The 24,769-nt window shown below is 38.4% G+C and overlaps 2 protein-coding genes and 1 pseudogene across 2 annotated transcripts; all 3 read left to right on the top strand.

The window, feature by feature from the left end:
- Positions 1-7,030: 7,030 nt before the first annotated feature.
- LOC138060397 (Krueppel-like factor 5) lies at positions 7,031-8,584 on the top strand. Its single transcript, XM_068906154.1, has 2 exons — positions 7,031-7,217; positions 7,679-8,584. Exons 1-2 carry the CDS (start codon positions 7,071-7,073, stop codon positions 8,294-8,296), a joined length of 765 nt encoding a protein of 254 aa, XP_068762255.1. The 5' UTR covers positions 7,031-7,070; the 3' UTR covers positions 8,297-8,584.
- A 6,846-nt stretch (positions 8,585-15,430) lies between these two features.
- On the top strand, positions 15,431-17,720 carry LOC138060396 (Krueppel-like factor 5). Its single transcript, XM_068906153.1, has 2 exons — positions 15,431-16,038; positions 16,690-17,720. Exons 1-2 carry the CDS (start codon positions 15,892-15,894, stop codon positions 17,302-17,304), a joined length of 762 nt encoding a protein of 253 aa, XP_068762254.1. The 5' UTR covers positions 15,431-15,891; the 3' UTR covers positions 17,305-17,720.
- A 4,074-nt stretch (positions 17,721-21,794) lies between these two features.
- On the top strand, positions 21,795-23,812 carry LOC138059905 (Kruppel-like factor 3; annotated as a pseudogene).
- Positions 23,813-24,769: the final 957 nt, after the last annotated feature.

The following is a 24,769-nucleotide window of genomic DNA, read 5'->3' as shown; positions in this document are numbered from 1 at the left end:
TAGGCGCATTGATTCTTTTAACACGCATGTGTCACAATATTATAAAACACTCTTTCAATGAGCATATCAAGGAATTCGATTCTTTGTTAATTTCATATTGAAATTGAATTGTTCTACACTTTCCGCACTCCGCACCCCGCACTCCACGTTTTCCACCGAACCGTGATCTCTGCGCTAAGCGAGGAACATTATGCAAGAGAAATTCCTGACATTTATGTTTCACTTCCATAATGCTCCTTGCGACGCGCAGAATACACGTTTACTTGCAGTCACGCACATACGCAAATATGAACCCTTGAAAGAAGTCAAATTCACACCAAGGATGACCGAAGGTGTTTGGTCGAAATGTGAAATTTGGGAAGAATCAAGCGTCGTCAAAAACCAAAATTTGATTTGATTTGCGTTAACTTGTTAATTTCAATTTACAGTGTCCCCGATTAGTGCTCTACAGCGCTAGAAGATTAGACACTTAAATAAAGTTCCTTTCCTTTCCTTTCATTGTAAAGATATGGACTTGAAGGTGTTTGCCAACCATTTACTAATGGATTAGAAAACCTAAATATATGTATTTAGAAGGATTATTACTGACTTAAATGCGGGTCTAATTTTCCTTTAAGGCAGGAAATGTAGTGACTTAAACTCGAGCTTAGTCTGCCTTAAATTCAGAAAAAGTATACACTTAATGATGTGTTTAAAATAGATTTAGAGCTGCTTAAACATGACTTAAATTTGAGCCTTAAGCATGTTTAAGTGCGATTTAAGTTTTCCCTTAAAGGGGCTAGGTAATGCAATTTTAGGCAATTTCAGCACTGATCGAATGGTCATAGAATTAACTTAAATATCAAAATAAATGTTCAAAACTATAGAATAACTCTAACAAAACACAGGGAAGCCAAGAGGGGACATGGATGGACAAAACTGGAGAGGATTGAACTGGATTGAATTTGGGTAAATTTGAGAAACATCGGCCCACCTTTTTTCAAATTTATATCAGTGTATATCAAAATGTCATTTACAAAGCTGGAAAATCATTCTCAGTTGTTATGTGGCTGTGATTTTGCAAATGAAAGACCCTTGCTCTTCCAATTTGACGTTTAGAGCTCATAATTAACAAAATTAAACAAAATTCGAAAACATCGAAGCTTTTTAAGTGAGCTTGTGGAGAAGTGTTTGCGATTTCGTATGAGGTTTCAAAACATGAAAACTTGCTCAGCAGCTTAACTAGTAGAGAAGTGTTTGCGATTTCTTAAGAGGTCCCGTTCCAAAACATCGATAGCGCTAACATTGTTAGCACAAAAACTCTATAGTACTGCCCGGAATTTCTTAACAAAGTACTACAAAAAATTAAAGTGAAGCCATGATCTTCGCAGCTATGAACGCAATTTTAGCAATTGCGTAGAGAACCCGTGACCACGCGATATCGGTGCGACGCTCTAACAAACTGCTCTACCACTGGTTAGTTGGAGGGGAAACCGAAGTCCTCATCCCTGGAATGCAGTACAGCGTTCAAAAACCTAGACCGCTATATCGTCGTTCTATTTTGATGATTTAGTGGAGATAAAGGTTCTTTGAAACTGATTCTAGATTTCATAGCTCGTAAATGAATTGTAGGCCCGCGAAAACGCAAAGGGGAAATTCTCCGAGGCCAACGATCTCCTGAACTCTTACAGTAAGATGAATGAAACCGGAAACATCTCTTTAGTCCCGTGTGGCTTCAAATTAAACTTCTGCAAAAAACTACACACAAAACGTGATGGCTGGAAGTTTAAAGAAAGCAATTTCACTGGGAACTTTTTATTCTAAACAAGGTTTGCTTGCTGGGGAACTTTTCGGGGGAGAGACACGACCGCCGGAAATACGTCTGCGTTCGCAGGCTAACAGTGGATTGAACCCAGAGAAAAATGGAGGGAAAAATATTTTCCAAACCGTTTCCCGCCTGAACACGAAAAGCGTCGACTGTTGAGAATTTTAGTTGACGTAGCATAGCCGTGTAGTCGCGTCGAACCACAGAAAGCGCTTGAAAAATAAGCCTAGATAATGTTTTGGTGTCGTGATTACAAGAAGTTAGGCTGGCTTGAACCTGCGATTCAATCGAAAACCAATTCCTGATCAGCGGTCAAATAAAAAAACCCAGGTGAATTCGATGAGCTCATGAGCCCGCGATATAGTCACTTGCTACTGGTCAGCGGATAACTTGTTTTGACAGGTGTCAATTGACCATGACCTGGATGTCCAAGATCAAAGACGTACGCTGTAAACTAGCTGGCGCGCCGAGTTCCGCTACTAGTCGGTTTCCATTTTCTTGTGAAGTTAAAATCATTTTAAATGAGGCCTGACAAAACAATAAGTGACAAAATGGTTTACGGTAAGATTTTGGGTGCATATTGAAAGTTTCAGAGACATGAGATGTCTAGAGCAGACAAAAAAGGAGTAATGTCGGGGCCGTACAGTGAAACGAGGACTATCACGGCAACCACAGAACCGTAGAGTTGACGAATGGAAAAGATTCGACGAGACGCCGAGACCCTCGTTTGCGAATATTGCGAGTGCCAAGATTTTGGAGGTACCATTCGCATCCCTTAACCGTATATATGTGGCATTTCAGTTCTGAAGCTGACCAAAAGAACAAATGACAGTACCAAATCTGATATCTAGCAGGGCTGCAAGAGTTCGGTGTATCGCATGTTTGTCACCGCTGCTTGTGTGTTGTTCCTTCAAAAGCTGAGATGATGAAAGTAAAAAAAGTACTATATTTAGTGTCTATCTCAAACAGTGAAAGAACGCCCCTGTGCTTTTAGCATTCTACTTAAAAGCATTGCATAACCATCATGCATCATACAAATTAACTGCCAGAATTTGCAAGTGCGCATGCTATGTATTCCCATGCAATCCACCTGAGCATTAGCCTGAGCCCCAAAAGTGGAAACTCTTCGTTGGATGGATTACATAGAAATATGCAGTACTTCACCTTGCACTCTGACAGTTAAATCTATTGCAATGCAATCTTTTGAATGAACTTATCCGTAAGAAGGTTAACCAAAAAAAAGGCGGTTTGTTTCCTGGGCGATTTACGGCTAAGGATGCAGCATCCCCGGGCCGTCATGAAGCAAACAGGCCTATTTATGAACTTGATCAAGCAGTGTGTGATTCACCGTGAATGATTTTGACTTTCTGTTGACGAGCTTGTACTATTAGTAAATAAGCCTAAATAAAAGAGTAAGTTAGAACTACTGAACTCCACATCATAGTAGTTCCATAGTGATAAGGAAAAACCGAATTTGCTTTTACTTCCAACACACACATGGATATGCTACTTCAACAGCATATTCATTGCAGAAGCAGATTCGTGTGTGTGTGTTGGAAGTAAAAACAAATTAAAGGTAGTTCCTCATCATTATGTGTTTCGCAAATACTCTCTTGGTTTCGACAAACAGAATTTCCGGGAGAATTTGGCAAAGAGAATTAACTACGTTTGCTTTTATCAAAAAATTATCCAAACCAATTTAATAAAAGTTATTTTATACCTAGATAACTGCTACTTATCTTCTCAAAGAGAGAGAAGTTATGTGGAAAATAAGATCATTTCCATGGTTTTATAATGAGGATCAGGCGACCATGTGTCGTTTTAAGTAAACCGGAAACTTAATCCCTCTGTAAGCACTCGAGCCGTAATGTGATACGGCTTTCATCTCGTCAGAGCAGTCTACCTTTAACACTAAAATTTGTCCGTAATAATTCTAGGCTACACTCAATTATTATCTACGCTAAGAGACTGTTTACTTTAAGAGTGATGCTAACAAACGCAAAACAGTGTATGTTTTATAACGAGATTAGCAACCAAACGGACAGAAATGAAAACGGATAAGTCAGAGTTGCCGCATTACGGCACCAATGATCCATTTGCCGGGAAAGGTCTTGCGAAGGTCGTAACACTTCCCCTCAATCCGCATACGTTAGGTGATTAATTAAGTTTAGCTGAAAATACCGTGTGGAAAACCTACAGTTATTTTGCCGCCAAGTAAGTTGGGTAAAGTTTCTATGAGAGTTATTTTTAGAAACGATTAAACAAAATGCCGAGATGCTTCACCTGACCAAGATGAATTACCCCCCTGACAAGGAATTCAGTCATAGTTTAAAATAATAGCCTTTTCAACTAATATACGGTGCTCTTTTTGAGCTTCAACTTGCCAAGTTTTGTACAACAATCATTTTTTAAGACCGAAATAATGCAATATAATACGAAACACCAGACAATGTAAATTATAGCCTTAAGTACGAGTTAGACATAATTTAGCAGAAACTGCCAGTGTAATCTCCTTTTTAACAATAAGATCTATTTTACAAATTTTAACAAAAGACAAATTATGTCAGAAAGAAAATAAGATTACCCCTGTGAATAATAATTCTCATCAATATTAACGTTTTCATGTCTAGCGTTCGGAAGTTTGTGGGAACAACTAAGAAGAAGAAAGAAACATGTTGCTTTGTTTCTTCTGCTGCTCGATCCTTATACAAAACCGTTTTGTCGGTGATATTTCACTTGTGTCACAGATCCCATAACCGGGAGAATCGCATTAAATTTGAATCGGAATCTTTGTAAGTTAAATGTCGTGCTGAAATTAATTAAAATTCCGTATGGGAAGGGTAAATTGAGGATATGTGTGGGCTTAAATTTCAAGTCCTGCCACAAGTTCTGCCTGTTAGGGACGTTAGGCAGCTTGATTACACACAAGGGACAAAATGAGCAAAAAAATGTTGATATTATATGCTTGATTAAATGCAAGTGGTCAGTTCTTTCCAGGAATATTTAGCGTTTCAAAAAGTTGAAGACGTTGCAACGAATTGGTCCGTGCACAAGTTGCACCTGATCGGACCCTATTGTAACATAACGCTCTTACCAGTGGTTTTTTCCACTATGATTCTTCAGAAAACGCCGCGATTTTAAAACATTGAAACCTGAATTTGCGTATTACAAGGAATGAGCCGAGTGCCAAGTCACGTACAAATGCAAAGAAGTTCCTTTTGTTATTTACAGTTTTCACATTGTTTAACTCCGTTCGTGAATATGTTTCGCAATATACAAGTCTCGAAACAAAGCAAGCGACTGGCGAACATTCGATACCTCCGTGTTTGAGTCTGAAGAACATTAATTTCTATTTCGGGAACCAATCGGAGCCTCCGAACATTACCCGAACTTTCTTGGCCTTCTAGAATTATCTACGTGACTGAAAAACTGCGCAACAGAACATTAAATCAATCGCGATCGCGCTCTTGTAACTTAGGCCCGTTTTAAACGTCGCATTTTACATGTGCTGAATCTAATGCAAATGAGCGAAAATGGGCACACATTGCAAGTCGCTGTAAGAAAATGTATGGCGGAAAGTTATTTCGACCTCCAAAAAGCTATTTTGGAGAGGGCTCAACGCTTTTATCAGAAATCGATTTAGGCAATGTTGATAAGTGGCAAGTGTAAGTTTTTGTTTTCATAACGGTGAAATATGAGATAATATTCATTCGGATTAACCTTGCTCGTGTAAGGATCCGCGTCATGGTCTCGAAATATGACAAAATTAAGCCGCTGTTTTTTACACGTTGAAACGTTTAGCTAAAACTTATGTACAACGGCGCTGGAAAAAGAAGGTTCAGCAGCAGGCGTTGCACCGTGTAACATAAAAGGTCGAAACTCATTTGGGAATCGAAATGTTGTTTAAATCGCCTTAGCCGGTATCTGATTGGCTTACGTAGCGTAGTGTATCAAGACCGAGCGAGACCAGTTTCACGAAGTGGTGTTACACGGTGAAACTCCCGTTTTTATCACCACTACGATTGCTGCGACCGTTGCAGAAGTAGAAAGCGGTTCTACATTTCGGGAAACTTATCTAGCAACGGAAGTTCAAAAAAGTTCCACGAAACAGACCATGTTACACGGTGCAAAAAATTGATTGAGAAAAAGCTAACGGTTTTTTCAGCCGCTACTATTTTTCTACAGACTCTATGAGAGTCCAATCACTTTAATGAAGTACGATGATTCTGCTCAAGCAAACTATTTCAATCTCCTTCTGCCTCGAGGTCGCTGTTTTAATGCTCCTTTTCCTTAGAATACAGCGCGCAGTCTCTGTTTCGATAGATTTTAGATAACACCGTGGGGAATTTATATGCCCCAGCTGTTACACGTAAACAAACTTTTCTTCTGTCAAACTGCCATCTACAAGTATCACTGTCACTGGAGCTAAGCAAACTTGTCAAGCTACACTATGACTTCGACCAATACATCTTCATATAGTTCTCTGTAGATCTGATCTTTGGAGCAGGTCTTTTAGGTCTTAGTACTCACACAATTATACTCTCCTATGTACAAACGGTGTACGACATTCAGAGGTTCTGTAACCTTGTACAAAATTATTTCAACATAGCTTTGTACTTACTCATGGAAACCTTGAATTGGTCACGATTACTTGTTCTAGCCCACGACAAAAACGTTATTGTTGTTCCTGGGCAAGTAACATCTTAATATTTCAACATGAGGACGGAGAATGTTTTGCTTCCCTAGGTACCTTCGATCGTTGTCAGAACCCCACAAAGCGCAATACATATGATCACCGTATCAGGCATATTTCCAAAATTATTTGACTTGCTGAATTTAGAAATAGCCCAAAAGCCAGCACACGTAAACCCAACTTAAAAGGCTCTATTGAGATATTTCCTCCAGATTTATTCCTTATTTTGTAATATTTTGAGACCATTTCACAATAAACCTTGCGCAATCAAGGAAGTTAATCAGCTAATTTTATCTCATATTTCACGGTTATTCAAACACAAACTTACACTTGTCACGTATCAACATTGCCCAAATCAATTTCTAATAAAACTCTATCGAAAAAGGCATTGAACTTTCTCCAAAATCCTTTTTTTTTTGAAAGTCGAATAAGTTTCCGCCATCATCATCAAGTTCTCACAGCGACTTGCAATGTTTGCCCTCTGGCGACCCCAGAACCCTTTGCGTATTAAGCATGGATCCGACTACCGGGCAACTCGTTCATGGGGCCCTCTCTTAAAAAGAAGACAGCCAAATGCTTATGGCTTGTACAAGTTTCGATAACTTGTTTAGAGGACAAGACGGTGTCATGTACCAAAATTCGTATCAGGGCGAAGGAAATCTGGTAACGGCCGGCATCTATTCGCTGCTAACACCCACCAGGGAGGAAGAAATTCAACAGGTCAGTTGCAATGCATGAAAGATTTAGTCGACTTACACATTTTCTAATTGATATTATACTAGCATGCATTTCTGATGTGAGCTTTTGAGTGAACACTAATGACGAGTTCAAGCTTTGTGATACCCTCGGAAGGTACATAAAACAATAAGACAATATTGTTCTCTCATTTCATATCTCAGTAAATTAACCTTTTCGCGATATAAAGCCGAGCACTATTGCTCTAAAAATGCTGAACTTCTCTTACAAGTTTGTGAGCCCTGAAAGAGATGTATGGCCATTAGCAATTTAACTGTAAAGGATGACAGGGATCCTTTAAAGTTCCTTCATGCAGTTTTAACAACTACATACATTTCCGACAAAAGTCATTGCTCCCCGATATCAATCAGTCAAGGTATGGGATTAAAACCAGAAATAATTATGATGTTGGATAAAACTAAAGGTAACCCTTATTTCTCTAAAAGATCCTTCGTGAGATGGATAGCTATCTGTGTTCATCTTCTCCTGCAACGCTACCGGTGGAAACCTCGTCGCATCTACCCCAACCCAAGCTTCAAGAAATGACCATAGGAAAGAAAAACTGCCGCTTTCCAGAGACAGGAATGACAATGGGAACGTGCACTGTTGCAGAGTCGGCGTCTATTATTCCAGCTCTAAATCTAAGACACCAGTGGCCACAGGTAACTATGCTTGCAAAAACGCCGTCTTCTGTCTACTCGACATCGAACGATGATGCAGCATACAGATGTAATTTCAGTACACATGCACAAACAGTCCAACCTGTTTCCGATAACAAAGAACTGGAATTACATCATGCCTTTCTCTGTGATTTCTCAGGCTGTAAAAAGCATTACACTAAAAGCTCTTATCTCGGAACTCACAAGCGGATTCATATGGGTGAAAAACCTTTCCTGTGTCCTTGGGAAAACTGTGGATGGTGTTTCCGACGTTCAGATGAACTGAAGCGCCACTATCGAAGACATACTGGAGAAAAGCCGTACGTATGTCCTCTTTGTGGAAGATCTTTTAGTCGTTCAGATCACCGATCTTCGCATATCAAAAAAATACATCCATTAATGTAGAGAACCCGTGTAGCGTTTGCAATTTCTCGTAACACTCTTAGTGGCCTGAAACATTTGCCCGCGGGGTCGACATTTTTGTGCAGCAATACCTAAATCAATCCGCGCATTTTCCTATTTTTCCAAATAACATTAAGTACCTGGCAGACGTGATATAACAAAGTTGTACTTTTATTTATATTTCAAGCCAACTTTTTTAATTTTAAGAACGTAATAAGTGAGTTAAATTGTACCGGCACTAGTAGCGTATGCATATATAGATATACATAATATACGAGCGTTCTTTTAAAGAAGAGAACATATTCCTGTCAATTTTTGCGTCCACGTTGGTTGCAAGGATCTATGTGAATGATGTTAATTTGGCGTAAGGAGCCGGTTAAATAGTAGTTAAATGATACCTGTTTACATTCTCTATTCTGTACAGTTATTTTACCTTTGTGATAATATCCCTCTGCATCTGTTCAATCGAGGAGATTTATTTTCAGAAACATCGACCTTCATGAATGATTCTCTTGCTGAAAGGAAACTTGACAAACAATTATATGCTCACAATAATGTATAATTGTTCTTTTTTCGAGCTGACTCAACTCAAAATGGGGACGAAATCAGTCAATAAGTCGGTCGTTCTGAGGTAGTCTGTTTCACTCAGAGATCGACTGAGTACTCTATCAGCTCCTAACACAAAAGCTCAGAAATGCATGAGGTCTTCCTTTTTCTCTGTTCCATTACTTTCTTTGAGAGTTCAACATCTTATGGCAAAGAGACTATTTCAGTCCTCTTGATGTAAGATCGTTTGAAAAGTAAAATGGGTAACAAAACATATTTTGTTTGTACCCGCCTTTATTTTTATAACCTTGAAATGATCTTGAAATGTACGGTTTCAGAGAGACGCATGGCGAGAAGTGATTTTTCCTCAAATTCCTCCTTTGTTTTTCTTTTTTTTTTTTTCCATGTATCGTGGATATGTTTGGAAAAACTATTGCAGTCGTTTAGAAAGCCATTTGTGCATGACTGAAAGTCTAGCCTTGAACAAACGATATAGTAACTGACAAAGTTTGATGACACAAATCAATTTGTGAACTCGTACAAGAAGGTTTAAATTATTTATTATTGATAACAGTTCCTAGACTGGTGTTATTGGGCTTACTATTGACTCGAAAGGCTTCACCAAAACACAACTGCAAATTTCTGACGGGTTTCAGTGTTGGTTATGCCGAATTAGCTGAAGTTTTTTGAATGAGCACGAGCGTTGCCAGAATACAATTCGTCTTAAAAGCAACGAGTACTTTTGCGAAAAAAAGATCTTAGCGGTGAGCTTGAGAGAATTTGTGAGACTTGCAATCATGTTCCTCCAAAGCAGCATTCAGCTGAGCATTATTTTCTAACTTTATACACTCTTTTTGTTTCATGGTGTACCCTTGCTCTAAGGCCAGTATTCACAGGGTTTGCGTTCGCTTCGAGACAGAGCTGAATTACTCAAGACATACTAAATGTTACATAAGCAAATATACTACAGCTGTTCACTTTCCTGAAAACGCGTGGGATGTCAGTTACAAAAGTTGTTCCTGGTTGAATGTTGAAGGAAGGAACTACGTGTTTGACAGTATTAGCCACAGTGAAAAGGCGTGCATTTCCAAGCGGTTAATGCACGAGGTTTGGGATAAATCGATCTTTATGAAATGTCCCAGATAAATTTAATTTGTCAGCTGAACTGATTGTGAAAGCTGTTGTGCAGTTACACCTTGATTCTTAATTTCATTTAATATTATACATTTGGAACGGTTGTTGTAATAAGCAGACAAGCAATTCATCGGTTTATCAAAGATGAGAAGTTTGTTTACATACCTGATTCTTGACTGGCAGCCAGTTCTTCATGCAGGGGATAAGATGACAGCGACGACTGTTAGTTCATATGTAAACTAATCTTTTATCATTCGTATCCAACCTGTCAGTCAATATGAGCGATCCACAGTAAAAGTGTTTTTTTTTTCCTTTCAATGTGCCATAAGTTTCAAGATACGGCTGCACGCGATTTACGTCCAGTAATGTCGCATTGGTTGTGGAGTGCTGATAAATGCGGGTGGGCTCCGTGGCTTACCAAAGGTGCCATTTGATGATTGTACAATATGAAAAAAAATGATACGATACAATAAATTGCCTACGAGAAAGTTCTCATGCTTTGCAAACCCATACATTTAGCCGGAATAGTAGAGAAAAAACCGCTGTTGGTTATCGTATAGCATACCTTGTATTCATCACTGATCAACAGATGAGCTTCAGACCGATGATGCGAAGGCAGTTAGCGTAAAATATTTCGCCTGTTATGGAGGTGGCTAAACTTTTGAACATTCTCACCAAATAGTAACCGGTAGCGAATTTTTTGCCCACTCTAAAAATTGTAAAGGAGCTTGAACGCCTATTTTCGTTTCTCTACGTCATTTCCTTTTGAATATATTACCGAATACATGATCACGTTTTAAATTTTTACATCAAGCACTGAAAAAATGATGTGTATGTAGTTTTGTAGGTAACGATATATCATATAATTGACTAGCTGACAAAGAAAACGTGTAAGCTGAACTGATTGTGAAAGCCGTTGTGCAGTTACACCTTGATTTTTAATTTCATTTAATATTATACATTTGGAACAGTTGTTGTAATAAGCAGACAAGGAATTCAGCGGTTTATCAAAGACGAGAAGTTTTTTTACATACTTGATTCTTGACTGGCAGCCAGTTCTTCATGGAGGGGATAAGATGGCAGCGACGACTGTTAGTTCATATTTAAACTAATCTTTTATCATTCGTATCCAACGTGAAGCAGTCAGTATGAGCGATCCACGGTAATAGTGTCTTTTTTTTCCCTTTTAATGAGTCATAAGTTTCAGGATATGGCTGCACGCGATTTAAGTCCATTAATGTTTCATTGGTTGTGGAGTGCTGATAAATGCGCGTGGGCTCCGAGGCTAAGCAAAGGTGCCATGTGATGATTGTACAATATGAAGAAAAATGATACAATAAATTGCCTACGAGAACGCTCACATGCTTTGGAAACCAACCCATACATTTAGCCAGAATAGTAGAGAAAGAACTGCTGCTGGTTATCGTATAGCATACCTTGTATTCATCACTGATCAACAGATGAGCTTCAGACCGATAATGCGAAGGCACGTAGCGTAAAATATTTAGCCTGTTATGGAGGTGGCTGAACTTTTGAACATCAAATAGTAACCGGCAGAAATTTTGTTGCACACACTAAAAATTGTAAAGGAGCTTTAACGCCTATTTTCGTTTCCTCTACGTCATTTCCTTTATTACTGAATACATAAACAGCCATCAACGATCACGTTTTAAATTTTTACATCAAGCACTGAAAAAAAAAAAAAAAGATCTGCATGTAGTTTTGTAGTGACTAGCTGACAAAGAAGACGTGTAAGCCAATCGTGATGATATTAATTTACCGCAAAGCAAAGTCGTACAGCATTTTAGACTCGAAAAACGGAGTTAGAATTTTCGGTTCAAAAAATCTCTCTTTTAGGATTTAGGAGTTGAAAAAGGAGTTCCTTCAACTGTACTCCATCAAAGATAAACGTTAGTTTAACTCCATAATAATAATAATAATAATAATAATAATAATAATAATAATAATAATAATATAGCGCCTTAACAAAAGCTCTAAGGTACTTTACGATCAATACAAAGTAGAAACTTAAAAATAAAATTCAAAGCACAGTAGAATCTGGTAAAGGCTAACATTCAATCAGAACAAAAGTGTTTTTTGAAAAGATTTCTTTTTAAGACTGTTTTTAAAAGCATAAACACTTGTGGCTTGCTTGAAGTGCTCTGGAAGTCTATTCCATAGCTTCCGGGCACAAACTGAAAAGGCTCCATCGCGATATGACTTTAAATTAGACGGCGGAATCATTAAGTGGTTTAAACTTGATGAACGCAATGATCTTCCAGATGTATACCCGTGAAGTAGCTCACAAACATAATAAGGGGCTAAATTGTTTATGGCCGTAAACATGAGGAATAAAGTTTTAAAAATGATTCGTTGCTTAATTGGGAGCCAATGAAGGTCTTTCAACAAGGGTGTGATGTGGTCGAACTTACGGCCACATAACACAAAATAAGAGTTAAAGTCACTCTGGTATTAGATTCAAAGTACCGGTAACTCTGGCGCATTCAGTCCATTCATTTTTGGAAATCAAAAGAACACCATGCACAATGATTATAACATCTTTAATTGAATCAAATTTAGTTTGCTTATACAAAAACCAGTTTTGATTTTTAAAAGTGACATTAATGTAAAAATAATACTTTTTAAACAATGATTCTTGTAAACTATTTTGATATTTTACAAAGACAAAAACATGTCATTCTTACATCTCACTACCTCCTGTCACAAGCCGCATAATAAACTAGTGAGGTGGGTAATTTATCATAGAACCTTAGACAGAAGATGCTTTGTTGCAGATTTCATTTTTGGCCTTTAGAAGAGTCAATGTAATAGATCATTGACATTAACCAAAAATTATTACTCTTTCAATTTTTTGGGAAAAACAATGGTCAGTAATGGAGCCATGAAAGGCAATCTTCCCAACGATGAAAGTCACAACCTTATGGGTCCAAATTTGAAGGGCATTGAGAATATACCAAATTCAATCTGATTAATTTAAATTAATGAATAAATAATAAATAATCTCACTCTTTAAAAGTATCTGGCTTTCCATGTAATGTTCAGAAGATTTTATCGGGAATGGGAACAACGTATTATATTCAATACGGGAAGAAACACTTCTAAATATTTTGCCTTAAAGGGGCACTGTTACTGCATGTTGGACATGCATCAGCTTTTGGACTCAAAAATTAAAATCATCGGGCTAATGTTTTTAAGTTGGGAGCGCTGGATTGAAAATCTTGAAAAATTCAAAATGACAGTGGCAATGGTTCTTGTAAAAAATGAAGAATCTCTGGGCAAGATAAATATTCGATTCCCCTAAAAGAGAAAAAGAAAGAGCCATCAAAGGTTTATAAGACAACCCATGTCAGTGCTCCTTTAAGAAAACACAAGAATTAAGAGAGGGCAGAGATAAAATTGTTCACTGCCACTCTGGTACGCTGTAGCTTCACAACACAAAGATACTGTACTTTGCCCCACCTAGTGGGATACCTAATATTATAAACATAATGAAGGGAGGAGCCTACGTTCATTAACCATGTTGCTTGTCCCCAGACAAATAACTTCATCCAATGCACAGTGGGTCCAGGCACCAAACGTTGTCAATGGAGTCTTCATCCTACTAAAATAATGTCAACACCTGACTGTCTAGATGAACATTTAGGCTAATTCTCTTTTTGAGCAAAGAATTGTAGTAACCAAGATATGAAATTTATAACTTTTCATTGTGGTATTCCCCACTGTCACATAGTCTACCAGGCAGCCATTATAAGGAGTCATCAGACAACAGTCCACTCGTGGTGCTGTGTTTAAGCCAGTAATAATGGCTGTGAGGGAGACTACACTGTCAGTCACGAGTAGGTGGAATCAGGATTCATAACGAAAATTGTAACCATTTTTCGAGGACTTTTTTTTAAGGACCAAATTTTACTTTTAAACTATATATGGACTGATATGGCACAGAATTTTGAAGATAGTCTTTCCAAGGATTGTCTAACAAGGTAGAAACCCACAAAAGTAACAACTAGAAAACTCTTGTAAATCTCATGTGGCAAGTTGGTGGGGTGCTAAAGTCCGTTCAAAAGGTTTGATTCCGGCTCTTCCACCACATTCAAGCTGCATGGAAATAATTATTGAAGGACTTCTCAAGGAAAAATTGAGTTTAAGGATTTAGCTGTTGCTGGAAACTGATGATGAATTCTACCTCGTCATCAGTCCGAGTCACTACGGGTTACATGAGAAGCATGCGCATGCTTATCAGGTCAGTGCATGATTTGCTATTGGTGCAGCTGCAAACGCGGTATACAGCTCCTGCTGGAATAATTTCCTCACAATATTATCTTGGTCTTTCGTCGGGATAATCCTCGCATTTACACTATTAATTGTAAATATCGTGGTTTTTTAAACACTCGATTTTACGATTCAGTCAGATGATATTGCGAACGCGCATTTCCAGTCTTAGAACAATTCGTAATGGCTTCCACCTCCGCTATGAATACCGGGCCTAAAGGTGGTTAAGTGGAAAAGAATACAGACCCACCGGGTTAACTTTCAGTAAAGCGTTCGATTGTGTTAACCATGAAATGCTATCCAATAAGCTAATAATCATCAACAACGAGTTGTTTACAATAGCTTTGAGGGTCAGTGGAGAAAGATTAATAGAGGGACAACACAAGGAAGTGTTAGTGCACGTGGCCCATATTTATTTAACATCTTTATAAACGATTTAGAGCTTGTATTAGGTAACCAACCTGCTCTTTTCAAATATGCCGATGATTCCAGCATTATTGTTCCTATCTGGAGTAACGGCTTATGCCGCACAGATCTAGTGGACGAGTTTTTAACATGGACAAATAATAACAAAATGGTATGTAATCCCGTAAAGTGTAAGGAGCTGGTCTTTCGCAAGAGTAATTGCAATGACAATATCGCCCAAATTCACAAAATTCAACAATGTAATGAATTACTAATCTTGGGGGTTACTTTTCAAAGTAATTGTAAATACAACCTTCACGTTAAATCGAAACTATTGAAGTCCAATGAGTGCCTTTTTATTTTAAGTTCGCTAAGAAAAGAAGGGATGTGTCAGGAAGGGGTGTACCGGTTTTTTTAACACAGTACGGTTTTACCGAATTTCACGTATGGCCTGTCTGTATATGGGGCGTCTGACTCTGATCTCACTTATATACAATCATTTTTAGACAGAAGTTTTAAAAGAAAATATATATCGGTTAAAATAGATTTTTAGTATTTTAGAAGAATCGGACTTGAATTTATATAAGTCACGCTATATTAGTCCTTGTCCTATTTTCTGCGTATTACCAAAAGAAAACGAAACAAATTATAACTTAAGGAAAAGATCTGTAAAGCGCCCAGCAGTTAATACTGAAAGGTTGAAAAACTCGTATGTAAATAGACGAATTCTTAAATATAGTATTTAGGTTGCTAGATTATTAATGTTATTTTTATTAATATAGCTATAGCTGTAATTTCTTAAATTTGATATATTTGTAACTCGAGATATGTTCTTTTATCACGAGATAATAAAGATTATTATTTATTTATTTTAAACAGTGCCTACAGGGCGACAACTGAAAAGCTCGCTGCAAAAAATCGATCAGACCATGGCCTGTATGGGTGACCTTTTGTCGCGCATATATGACATCCTAATTTCCCGCTCAGTTGTCACTTATCAACATTGCCCAAATCGATTTCTGATAAAACTGGGTCGAAAAAAACGTTGATCTCTCTCCAAAGTCCTTGTGTTTTTTTTTTTTTGGACGTCGAATAAGTTTCCGCCATACATTTTCTTGCAATGTTTGCCCTCTGGCGACCCCCAGAACCCTTTGCGTATAAAGCGTGGATCCGACTACCGGGCAACTCGTTTATTGGGGCCGTCTATTAAAGAAAACAGCCAAATGCTTATAGCTTGTACAAGTTTCGATAACTTGTTTACAGGACAAGACGGTGTCATGTACCAAAACTCGTATCAGAGCGAAGGAAATCTGATAACGGCCGGCATCTATTCGCTGCTAATACCCACCAGGGAGGAAGAAATTCAACAGGTCAGTTGCAATGCATGAAAGATTTAGTCGACTTACACATTTTCTAAGTGATATTATAATAGCGTGCATTTTTGATGTGAGCTTTTGGGTGAACACTAATGACGAGTTCGAGCTTTTCGATACCCTCGGATAGTACATAAAACAATCAGACAACCTTTTAGTTTTCTAGCGTTATGTTACCGCTGATAAATAGCAAGTGGAGGAAAACATTGACAACTGCTCGGAAATTTGTTACCTTACTTTGAGCAAGAAATACAATTGAGGATCATTAGTTTGAGAAAGATTGTACGAATGGCTGATTTTCCTCAGAAGATCAAAATAATGGTTTGTTCTTCAAACTCCCTGTAAAAAGTTGTTCTCTCAATTCATCAGTATCTCAGTGAATTAACATTTTCCCGATATAATGCCGAGCACTATTGCTCTAACGAGTTTGTGATCCCTGAAGGAGATGTACGACGATTAGCAGTTCAACTGCAAAGGACGACAGGAATCCTTTCAAGTTCTTCATTTTCAACAACTACATACATTTCCGACAAAAGCCATTGCTCCTCGATATCAATCTGCCGGTTACTCAGTTGTGGCATTTTACTTGGCGAAAGTATGGGATTAAAACCAGAAAACCCGTCAAGGTAACTCTTATTTCTCTAACAGATCCTTCGTGAGATGGATAGCTGTCTGGCATCTTCTCCTACAACGTCACCGGTGGAAACCTCGTCGCATCTTCCCCAAAACAAACTTCTAGACATGACCATAGGAAAGAAAAACTGCCGCTTTCCAGAGACTGGAATAACGATGGGAACGTGTACTGTTGCAGAGTCGGCGTCTTTTCCAGCTCTAAATCTAAGACACCAGTTGCCACAGGTAACTATGCTTGCAACAACGCCGTCTTCTGTCCACACGACATCGAACGATGATGCAGCATATGGATGTAATTTCAGTACACATGCACAAACAGTCCAACCTGTTTCCGATAACAAAGAACTGGAACTACATCATGCCTTTCTCTGTGATTTCCCTGGTGGTAAAAAGCGTTGTTACACCAAAAGCTCTCATCTCCGAACTGACAGGCGGATTTATACGGGTAAAAAACCTTTCCTGTGTCCTTGGGAAAACTGTGGGTGGTGTTTCCGACGTTCGGATGAACTGAAGCGCCACTATCGAAGACATACTGGAGAAAAGCCGTACGAATGTCCTCTTTGTGGAAGATCTTTTAGTCGTTCAGATCACCGATCTTCGCATATCAAAAAAATACATCCATTAATGTAGAGAACCCGTGTAGCGTTTGCAATTTCTAGTAACACTTTTAGTGGTCTGATACATTTGTCCGGCGGAGTTGACCGTCATTTTTGCGCAGCAATACCTAAATCAATCCGTGCGCACGTTCCTATTTTTCCAATTAACATCAAGTACTTGGTAGACGTGATATAACAAATTTGTACTTTTATTTAGATTTCGGACCAACTTCTTTAATTTTAACAACCTGATAAGTGAGTTAAACTGTATATAGCATATGCATCTATATCAGTGGTATATATAATACACGAGCGTTCTTAGTTTTAAAGAAGAAAACATCATCATGTCGATTTTTGCGTCCACGTTGGTTGGCATGCAAGGATCTTTGTCAATAATGCTAATTTGGCGTAAGGAGCCGGTTAAATAAAGTTATCATTCCTTCAATGATATTACCTGTTTACATTCTCTATTCTCTACAGTTATGTTACCTTTGTTTAATCGAGGAGATTTATTTTTTCAGTTAAAGCTGACCAAAACAACAAATGACAGTACCAAATCTGATATCTAGCAGGGCTGCAAGAGTTCGGCCGGTGTATCTCATGTTTGTCACCGCTGCTTGTGTGTTGTTCCTTCAAAAGCTGAGATGACGAAAGTAAAAAAAAAAGGACTATATTTATAGTGTCTATCTCAAACAGTGAAAGAACGCCCCCGTGCTTTTAGCATTCTACTTAAAAGCATTGTATAACCATCACGCATCATACAAATTAACTCCCAGGAATTTGCAAGTGCTATGTATTCCCATGCAATCCACCTGAGCATTAGCCTGAGCCTTAAAAGTGGAAACTCTTTGTTAGATAGTTTACATAGAAATATGCAGTACTTCAACTTGCACTCTGACAGTTAAGTCTATTGGAATGCATCCTTTTCAATGAACGTATCCCTCCTTCCCACAGTGTATTATATAAATTAGTCATGATGAACATTTTTTTGTTGGGAAGATTTTGCACTATTACATCGCCGGATCTGGGTCAGTAAAATAATAGCAAATACTACATAAAAGAATCAAAGCATGTTGACTGATCACTCAAATAGCCTCCTACGTGTCACTCTGTCATTTCGCTTGAAATACGAGAGCCAAAACAATACTCTACAACTTCAATTTTCAGTGAAAATATTTGTTCATTGATCCCATTACACACTTCATTTTTATCACCGGAAACTTAATCCCTCTGTAAGCACTCGAGCCGTAATGTGATACGGCTTTCATCTCGTCAGAGCAGTCTACCTTTAACACTAAAATTTGTCCGTAATAATGCTAGGCTAGACTCAATAATTATTTACGCTAACAGACTGTTTACTTTAAGAGTGATGCTAACAAACGCAAAACAGTGTATGTTTTATAACGAGATTAGCAACCAAACGGACAGAAGTGAAAACGGATAAGTCAGAGTTGCCGCATTACGGCACCAATGATCCATTTGCCGGGAAAGGTCTTGCGAATGTCGTAACACTTCCCCTCAATCTGCAAACGTTAGGTGATTAAGTTTAGCTGACATTTCCGTGTGGAAAACCTACAGTTATTTAAGCCGCCAAGTAAGTTGGGTCAAGTTGCTATTAGCGTTATTTTTAGAAACGATCAAACAAAATGCTGAGATGCTTCACCTGACCAAGATGAATTAGCCCCCCTCACATGGGTCTCCGTCATAGTTTAAAATAATAGCCGCCTTTTCAACTAATATACGGTGCTCTTTTTGAGCTTCAACTTCCCAAGTTTTGTACAACAATCATTCTTTTAAGACCGAAATAATGCAATATAATACGAGACACCAGACAATGTAGATTATAGCCTTAAGTACGACTGAGACATAATTTAGCTGAAACTGCCAGTGTAATCTCCTTTTTAACAATAAGATCTATTTTACAAATTTTAACAAAAGACAAATTATCACAGAAAGAAAATAAGATTACCCCTGTCAATAATAATTCTCATTAACATTACGGTTTTCATGTCTAGTGTTCGGAAGTTTGTGAGAACAACTAAGAAGAAGAAAGAAACATATTGCTTTGTTTCTTCTGCTGCTCGATCCTTATAAAAAACCGTTCTGTCGGTTATATTTCACTTGTGCCACAGATCCCATAACCGGGAGAATCGCATTAAACTTGAATCGGACTCTTTGTAAGTTAAATGTCGTGCTGAAAATAATTAAAGTTCCGTATGGGAAGGGTAAATTGAGGATATGTGTGGGCTTAAATTTCAAGTCCTGCCACAAGTTCTGCCAGTTAGGGACGTTAGGCAGCTTGATTACACACAAGGGACAAAATGAGCAAAAAAATGTTGATATTATATGCTTGATTGAATGCAAGTGGTTAGTTCTTTCCAGGAATACTCAGCGTTTCAAAAAGTTGAAGTCGTTGCAACGAATTGGTCCGTGCACAAGTTGCACCTGATCGAACCCTATTGTAACATAACGCTCTTACCAGTGGTTTTTTTCCACTCATGATTCTTCAGAAAACGCCGCTATTTTAAAACATTGAAACCTGAATTTGCGTATTACAAGGAATGAGCCGAGTGCCAAGTCACGTACAAATGCAAAGAAGTTCCTTTTGTTATTTACAGTTTTCACATTGTTTAACTCCGTTCGTGAATATGTTTCGCAATATACAAGTCTCGAAACAAAGCGAGCGACTGGCGAACATTCGATACCTCCGTGTTTGAGTCTGAAAAAAACTAATTTCTATTTCGGGAACCAATCGGAGCCTCCGAACATTACCCGAACTTTCTTGGCCTTCTAGAATCATCTGCGTGCTTAAAAAAGGGCCGAACAGAACATTAAATCAATCGCGATCTTTCTTGTTCATTTATTGTTTAGCCTTGGCCTTAGATTCAAACGTCTTTAAGTTTTCACTTAAAAAGATAATTGTGTCCGACATGACGTAACTAGATAAGGGTGAAAGGAAAGCCGCTCTTGTAACTTAGGCCCGTTTTCAACGTCGCACTTTACATGTGCTGACAGTCTCATGTATATGAGCGAAAACACTATATTTTTTCCATTTGCATTAGATTCGGCACATGCGACGTTTAAAAGCCCGTTTTAAACGTCGTTGAGCACACTTGAAAACTTGGCCTTTGCTTGTTGCAGCGTGACTCTTAATAGCCTCGGAGAGCATTTGAGGGGCTAACGAATGCGCGGCAATCGGGTTAAGTGACTGCTAAACCACAGCTAACTTCAGGAAGCGCAGAGATTCACGCAAACCCACGTAAAAGTCAAGTAATCCTAGCACGCAATCAGGAAGAATTACGTTTTATGTAATTTACTGTTGTATGCCTTATGGGTATCTTAGCTAAATCCGTTCAATGAATGTGGTGCCAGAAATCGGATTCCTCTTTATATGCAAAGGGTTCTGGGGTCGCCAGGGGCACACATTGCAAGTCGCTGTAAAAAAATGTATGGCAGAAAGTTATTTCGACCTCCAAAAAACTATTTTGGAGAGGGCTCAACGCTTTTCTCTATACAGTTTTATCAGAAATCGATTTAGGCAATGTTAATAAGTGGCAAGTGTAAGTTTTTGTTTTCATAACCGTGAAATATGAGATAATATTCATTCGGATTAACCTTGCTCGTGAAAGGATCCGCGTCATGGTCTCGAAATATGACAAAATTAAGCCACTGTTTTTTACGCGTTGAAACTTTAAGCTAAAACGTATGTACAACGGCGCTGGAAAAAGAAGGCTCAGCAGCAGGCGTTAAACCGCGTAACATAAAAGGTCAAAACTCATTCGGGAATCGAAATGTTGTTTACATCGCCTTAGCCGGTATATGATTGGCCTTACGTAGCGTAGTGTATCAAGACCGAGCGAGACCAGTTTCACGAAGTGGTGTTACACGGTGAAACTCCCGTTTTTATCACCACTACGATTGCCGTGACCGTTGCAGAAGTAGAAAGCGGTTCTACATTTCGCGAAACTTATCTAGCAACGGAAATTCAAAAAAGTTCTTCGACTCAGACCATGTTAAGTGGTGCAAAAAATTGATTGAGAAAAAGCTAACGGTTTCTTCAGCCGCTACTATTTTATGACTCTATGAGAGTCCAATCACTTTAACGAAGTACGATGATTCTGCTCAAGCAAACTATTTCAATGTCCTTCTGCCTCGAGGTAGCTGTTTTAATGCTTCTCTTCCTCAGAATACAGCGCGCAGTCTCTGTTTCGATAGATTTAGATAACAGCGTGGGGGAACTGAATTCATATGCCCCAGCTGTTGCATGTAAACAAACTTTTTCTTCTGTCAAACTGCCATCTACAAGTATTTATGTCACTGGAGCTAAGAAAACTTCTCAAGCTACACTATGACTTCGACCAGTACATCTTCATATACTAGTTCTTTGTAGATCTGATCTTTGGAGCAGGTCTTTTAGGTTTTAGTACTCACACAATTATACTCTCCTATGTACAAACGGTGTAGGACATTCAGAGGTTCTGTAACCTTGTACAAAATTATTTCAACATACCTTTGTACTTACTCATGGAAACCTTGAATTGGTCACGATTACTTGTTCTAGCCCACGACAAAAACGTTATTGTTGTTCCTGGGCAAGTAAAATCTTAATATTTCAACATGAGGACTGAGAATCTTTCGCTTCCCTAGGTACCTTCGATCGTTGTCACAACCCCACAAAGCGCAATACATTTGATCGCCGTATCAGGCATATTTCCAAAATTATTTGAATTGCTGAATTTAGAAATAGGCCAGCCTATATACACGTAAATACAACTTAAAAGGCTTTATTGAGCTATTTCCTCCAGATTTATTCCTTATTTTGTAATATTTTGAGACCATTTCACAATAAACCTTACGCAAGCAAGGAAGTTAATCAGCTAATTTTATCTCATATTTCACTCTTACACTTGTCACGTATCAACATTGCCCAAATCGATTTGTAATAAAAATCCGTCGAAAAAGGCATTGATCTCTCTCCAAAATCCTTTTTTTTTTGGACGTCGAATAAGTTTCCGCCATCATCATCAAGTTCTCATAGCGACTTGCAATGTTTGTCCTCTGTCGACCCCAGAACCCTTTGCGTATAAAGCATGAATCCGACTACCGGGCAACGCGTTCATGGGGCCCTCTCTTAAAGAAGACAGCCAATTCTTATGGCTGGTACAAGTTTCGATAACTTGTTTAGAGGACAAGACGGTGTCACATATCGTACCAAAATTCGTATCAGGGGGAAGGAAATCTGGTAATGGCCGACATCTATTCGCTGCTAATACCCACCAGGGAGGAAGAAATTCAACAGGTCAGTTGCAATGCATGAATGATTTAGTCTACTTACACATTTTCTAAGTGATATTATAATAGCATGTATTTCTGATGTGAGCTTTGGAGTGAACACTAATGACGAGTTCGAGCTTTGTGATACCCTCGGACGGTACATAAAACAATCAGACAATATTTTAGTTTTCTAGCCTTATATTACCGCTGATAAATCGCAATTGGAGGAAAACATTGACAACTGCTCGGAAATCTATTAACTTACTTTGAGTAAGAAATACAATCAAGGATCATGAGTTCGAGAGACATTGTATAAATTGCTGATTTTCCTCAGAGGATCAAAATGACGGTTTTGTTCTGCAAACTCCCTGAAAAAAGTAGTTCGCTCATTTCATATCTCAGTGAATTAACCTTTACGCGACATAAAGCCGAGCACTATTGCTCTAAAAATGCTAAACGTCTCTTACAAGTTTGTGAGCCCTGAAGGAGATGTATGGCCATTAGCAATTTAACTGTAAAGGATGACAGGGATCCTTTAAAGTTCTTCATGCAGTTTTAACGACTATATACATATCCGACAAGAGCCATTGCTCCCCGCGATATCAATCAGCCAAGGCATGGGATTAAAACCAGAAATAATCATGATGTTGGATAAAACTTAATGTAACCCTTATTTCTCTAAAAGATCCTTCGTGAGATGGATAGCTACCTGTGTTCATCTTCTCCCCCAACCCAAGCTTCAAGAAATGACTATAGGAAAGAAAAAGTGCCTCTTTCCAGAGACAGGAATGACAATGGGAACGTGCACTGTTGAAGAGTCGGCGTCTATTCCAGCTCTAAATCTAAGACACCAGTGGCCACAGGTAACTATGCTTGCAACAACGCCGTCTTCTGTCCACGCTACATCGAACGATGATGCAGCATATGGATGTAATTTCAGTACACATGCACAAACAGTCCAACCTGTTTCCGATAACAAAGAACTGGAACTACATCATAACTTTCTCTGTGATTTCCCTGGCTGTAAAAAGCGTTGTTACACGAAAAGCTCTCATCTCGGAACTCACGAGCGGATTCATACTGGTGAAAAACCTTTCCTGTGTCCTTGGGAAAACTGTGGATGGTGTTTCCGACGTTCAGATGAACTCAAGCGCCACCATCGAAGACATACTGGAGAAAAGCCGTACGTATGTCCTCTTTGTGGAAGATCTTTTAGTCGTTCAGATCACCGATCTTCGCATATAAAAAAAATACATCCATTAATGTAGAGAACCCGTGTAGCGTTCGCAATTTCTCGTAACACTTAGTGGTCTGATACATTTGTCCGGCGGAGTCGACCGTCATTTTTGTGAAACATTTACCTGCGGGGTCGACATTTTTGTGCAGCATGCAACACTCAAATCAATCCGCGCATTTTCCTATTTTTCCAAATAACATTAAGTAGACGTGATATAACAAAGTTGTACTTTTATTTGAATTTCAAGTCAACTTCTTTAATTTTAAGAACGTGATAAGTGAGTTAAATTGTACCGGCATAGCATATGCATATATATATATATATATATAAATAATATACGATCGTTCTTTTAAAGAAGAGAGCATATTCCTGTGAATTTTTGCGTCCACGTTGGTTGCAAGGATCTTTGTCAATGATGTTAATTTGGCGTAAGGAGCCGGTTGAATAGTAGTTAAGTAATACCTGTTTACATTCTCTATTCTCTACAGTTATTTTACCTTTGTGATAATATCCCTCTGCATCTGTTCAAGGAAACTTGACAGACGGAGAGATCGACTCGTCTGTCAGTTCCTAACATGCACAAAAGATCAGAAATGCATGAGGTCTTCCTTTTTCTCTGATCCATTACTTTCTTTGAGAGTTGAACACCTTATGACAAAGAGACTACTTCAGTCTTCATGATGTAACATCGTTTGAAAAGCAAAATAGATATCAAAACGTATTTTCTCTGAATAAGCCTTTATTTTTATCACCTTGAAAATGACCTTGAAATGTGCGGTTTCAGAGAGATGCATGGCGAGTAGTTATTTTTCTTCGAATTCCTCGTTTGTTTTTGCTTTTTGTTTTTCCCATGTATCGTGGACATGTTTGGAAAAACTCTTGGAGCCGTTTAGTAAGCCATTTGTGCATGAATGAAAGACCCTGACAAACGATATAGTAACTGACAACGTTTGATGACACAAATCAACTTCTGGTTAAAGATTATATA

Source organism: Montipora capricornis, chromosome 8 (genome assembly GCF_036669925.1).
Source record: "Montipora capricornis isolate CH-2021 chromosome 8, ASM3666992v2, whole genome shotgun sequence".
Lineage (NCBI taxonomy): Eukaryota > Metazoa > Cnidaria > Anthozoa > Scleractinia > Acroporidae > Montipora > Montipora capricornis.
Note: the sequence above shows the minus strand (reverse complement) of the source record. Positions and strands in the feature narration are given on the sequence as shown.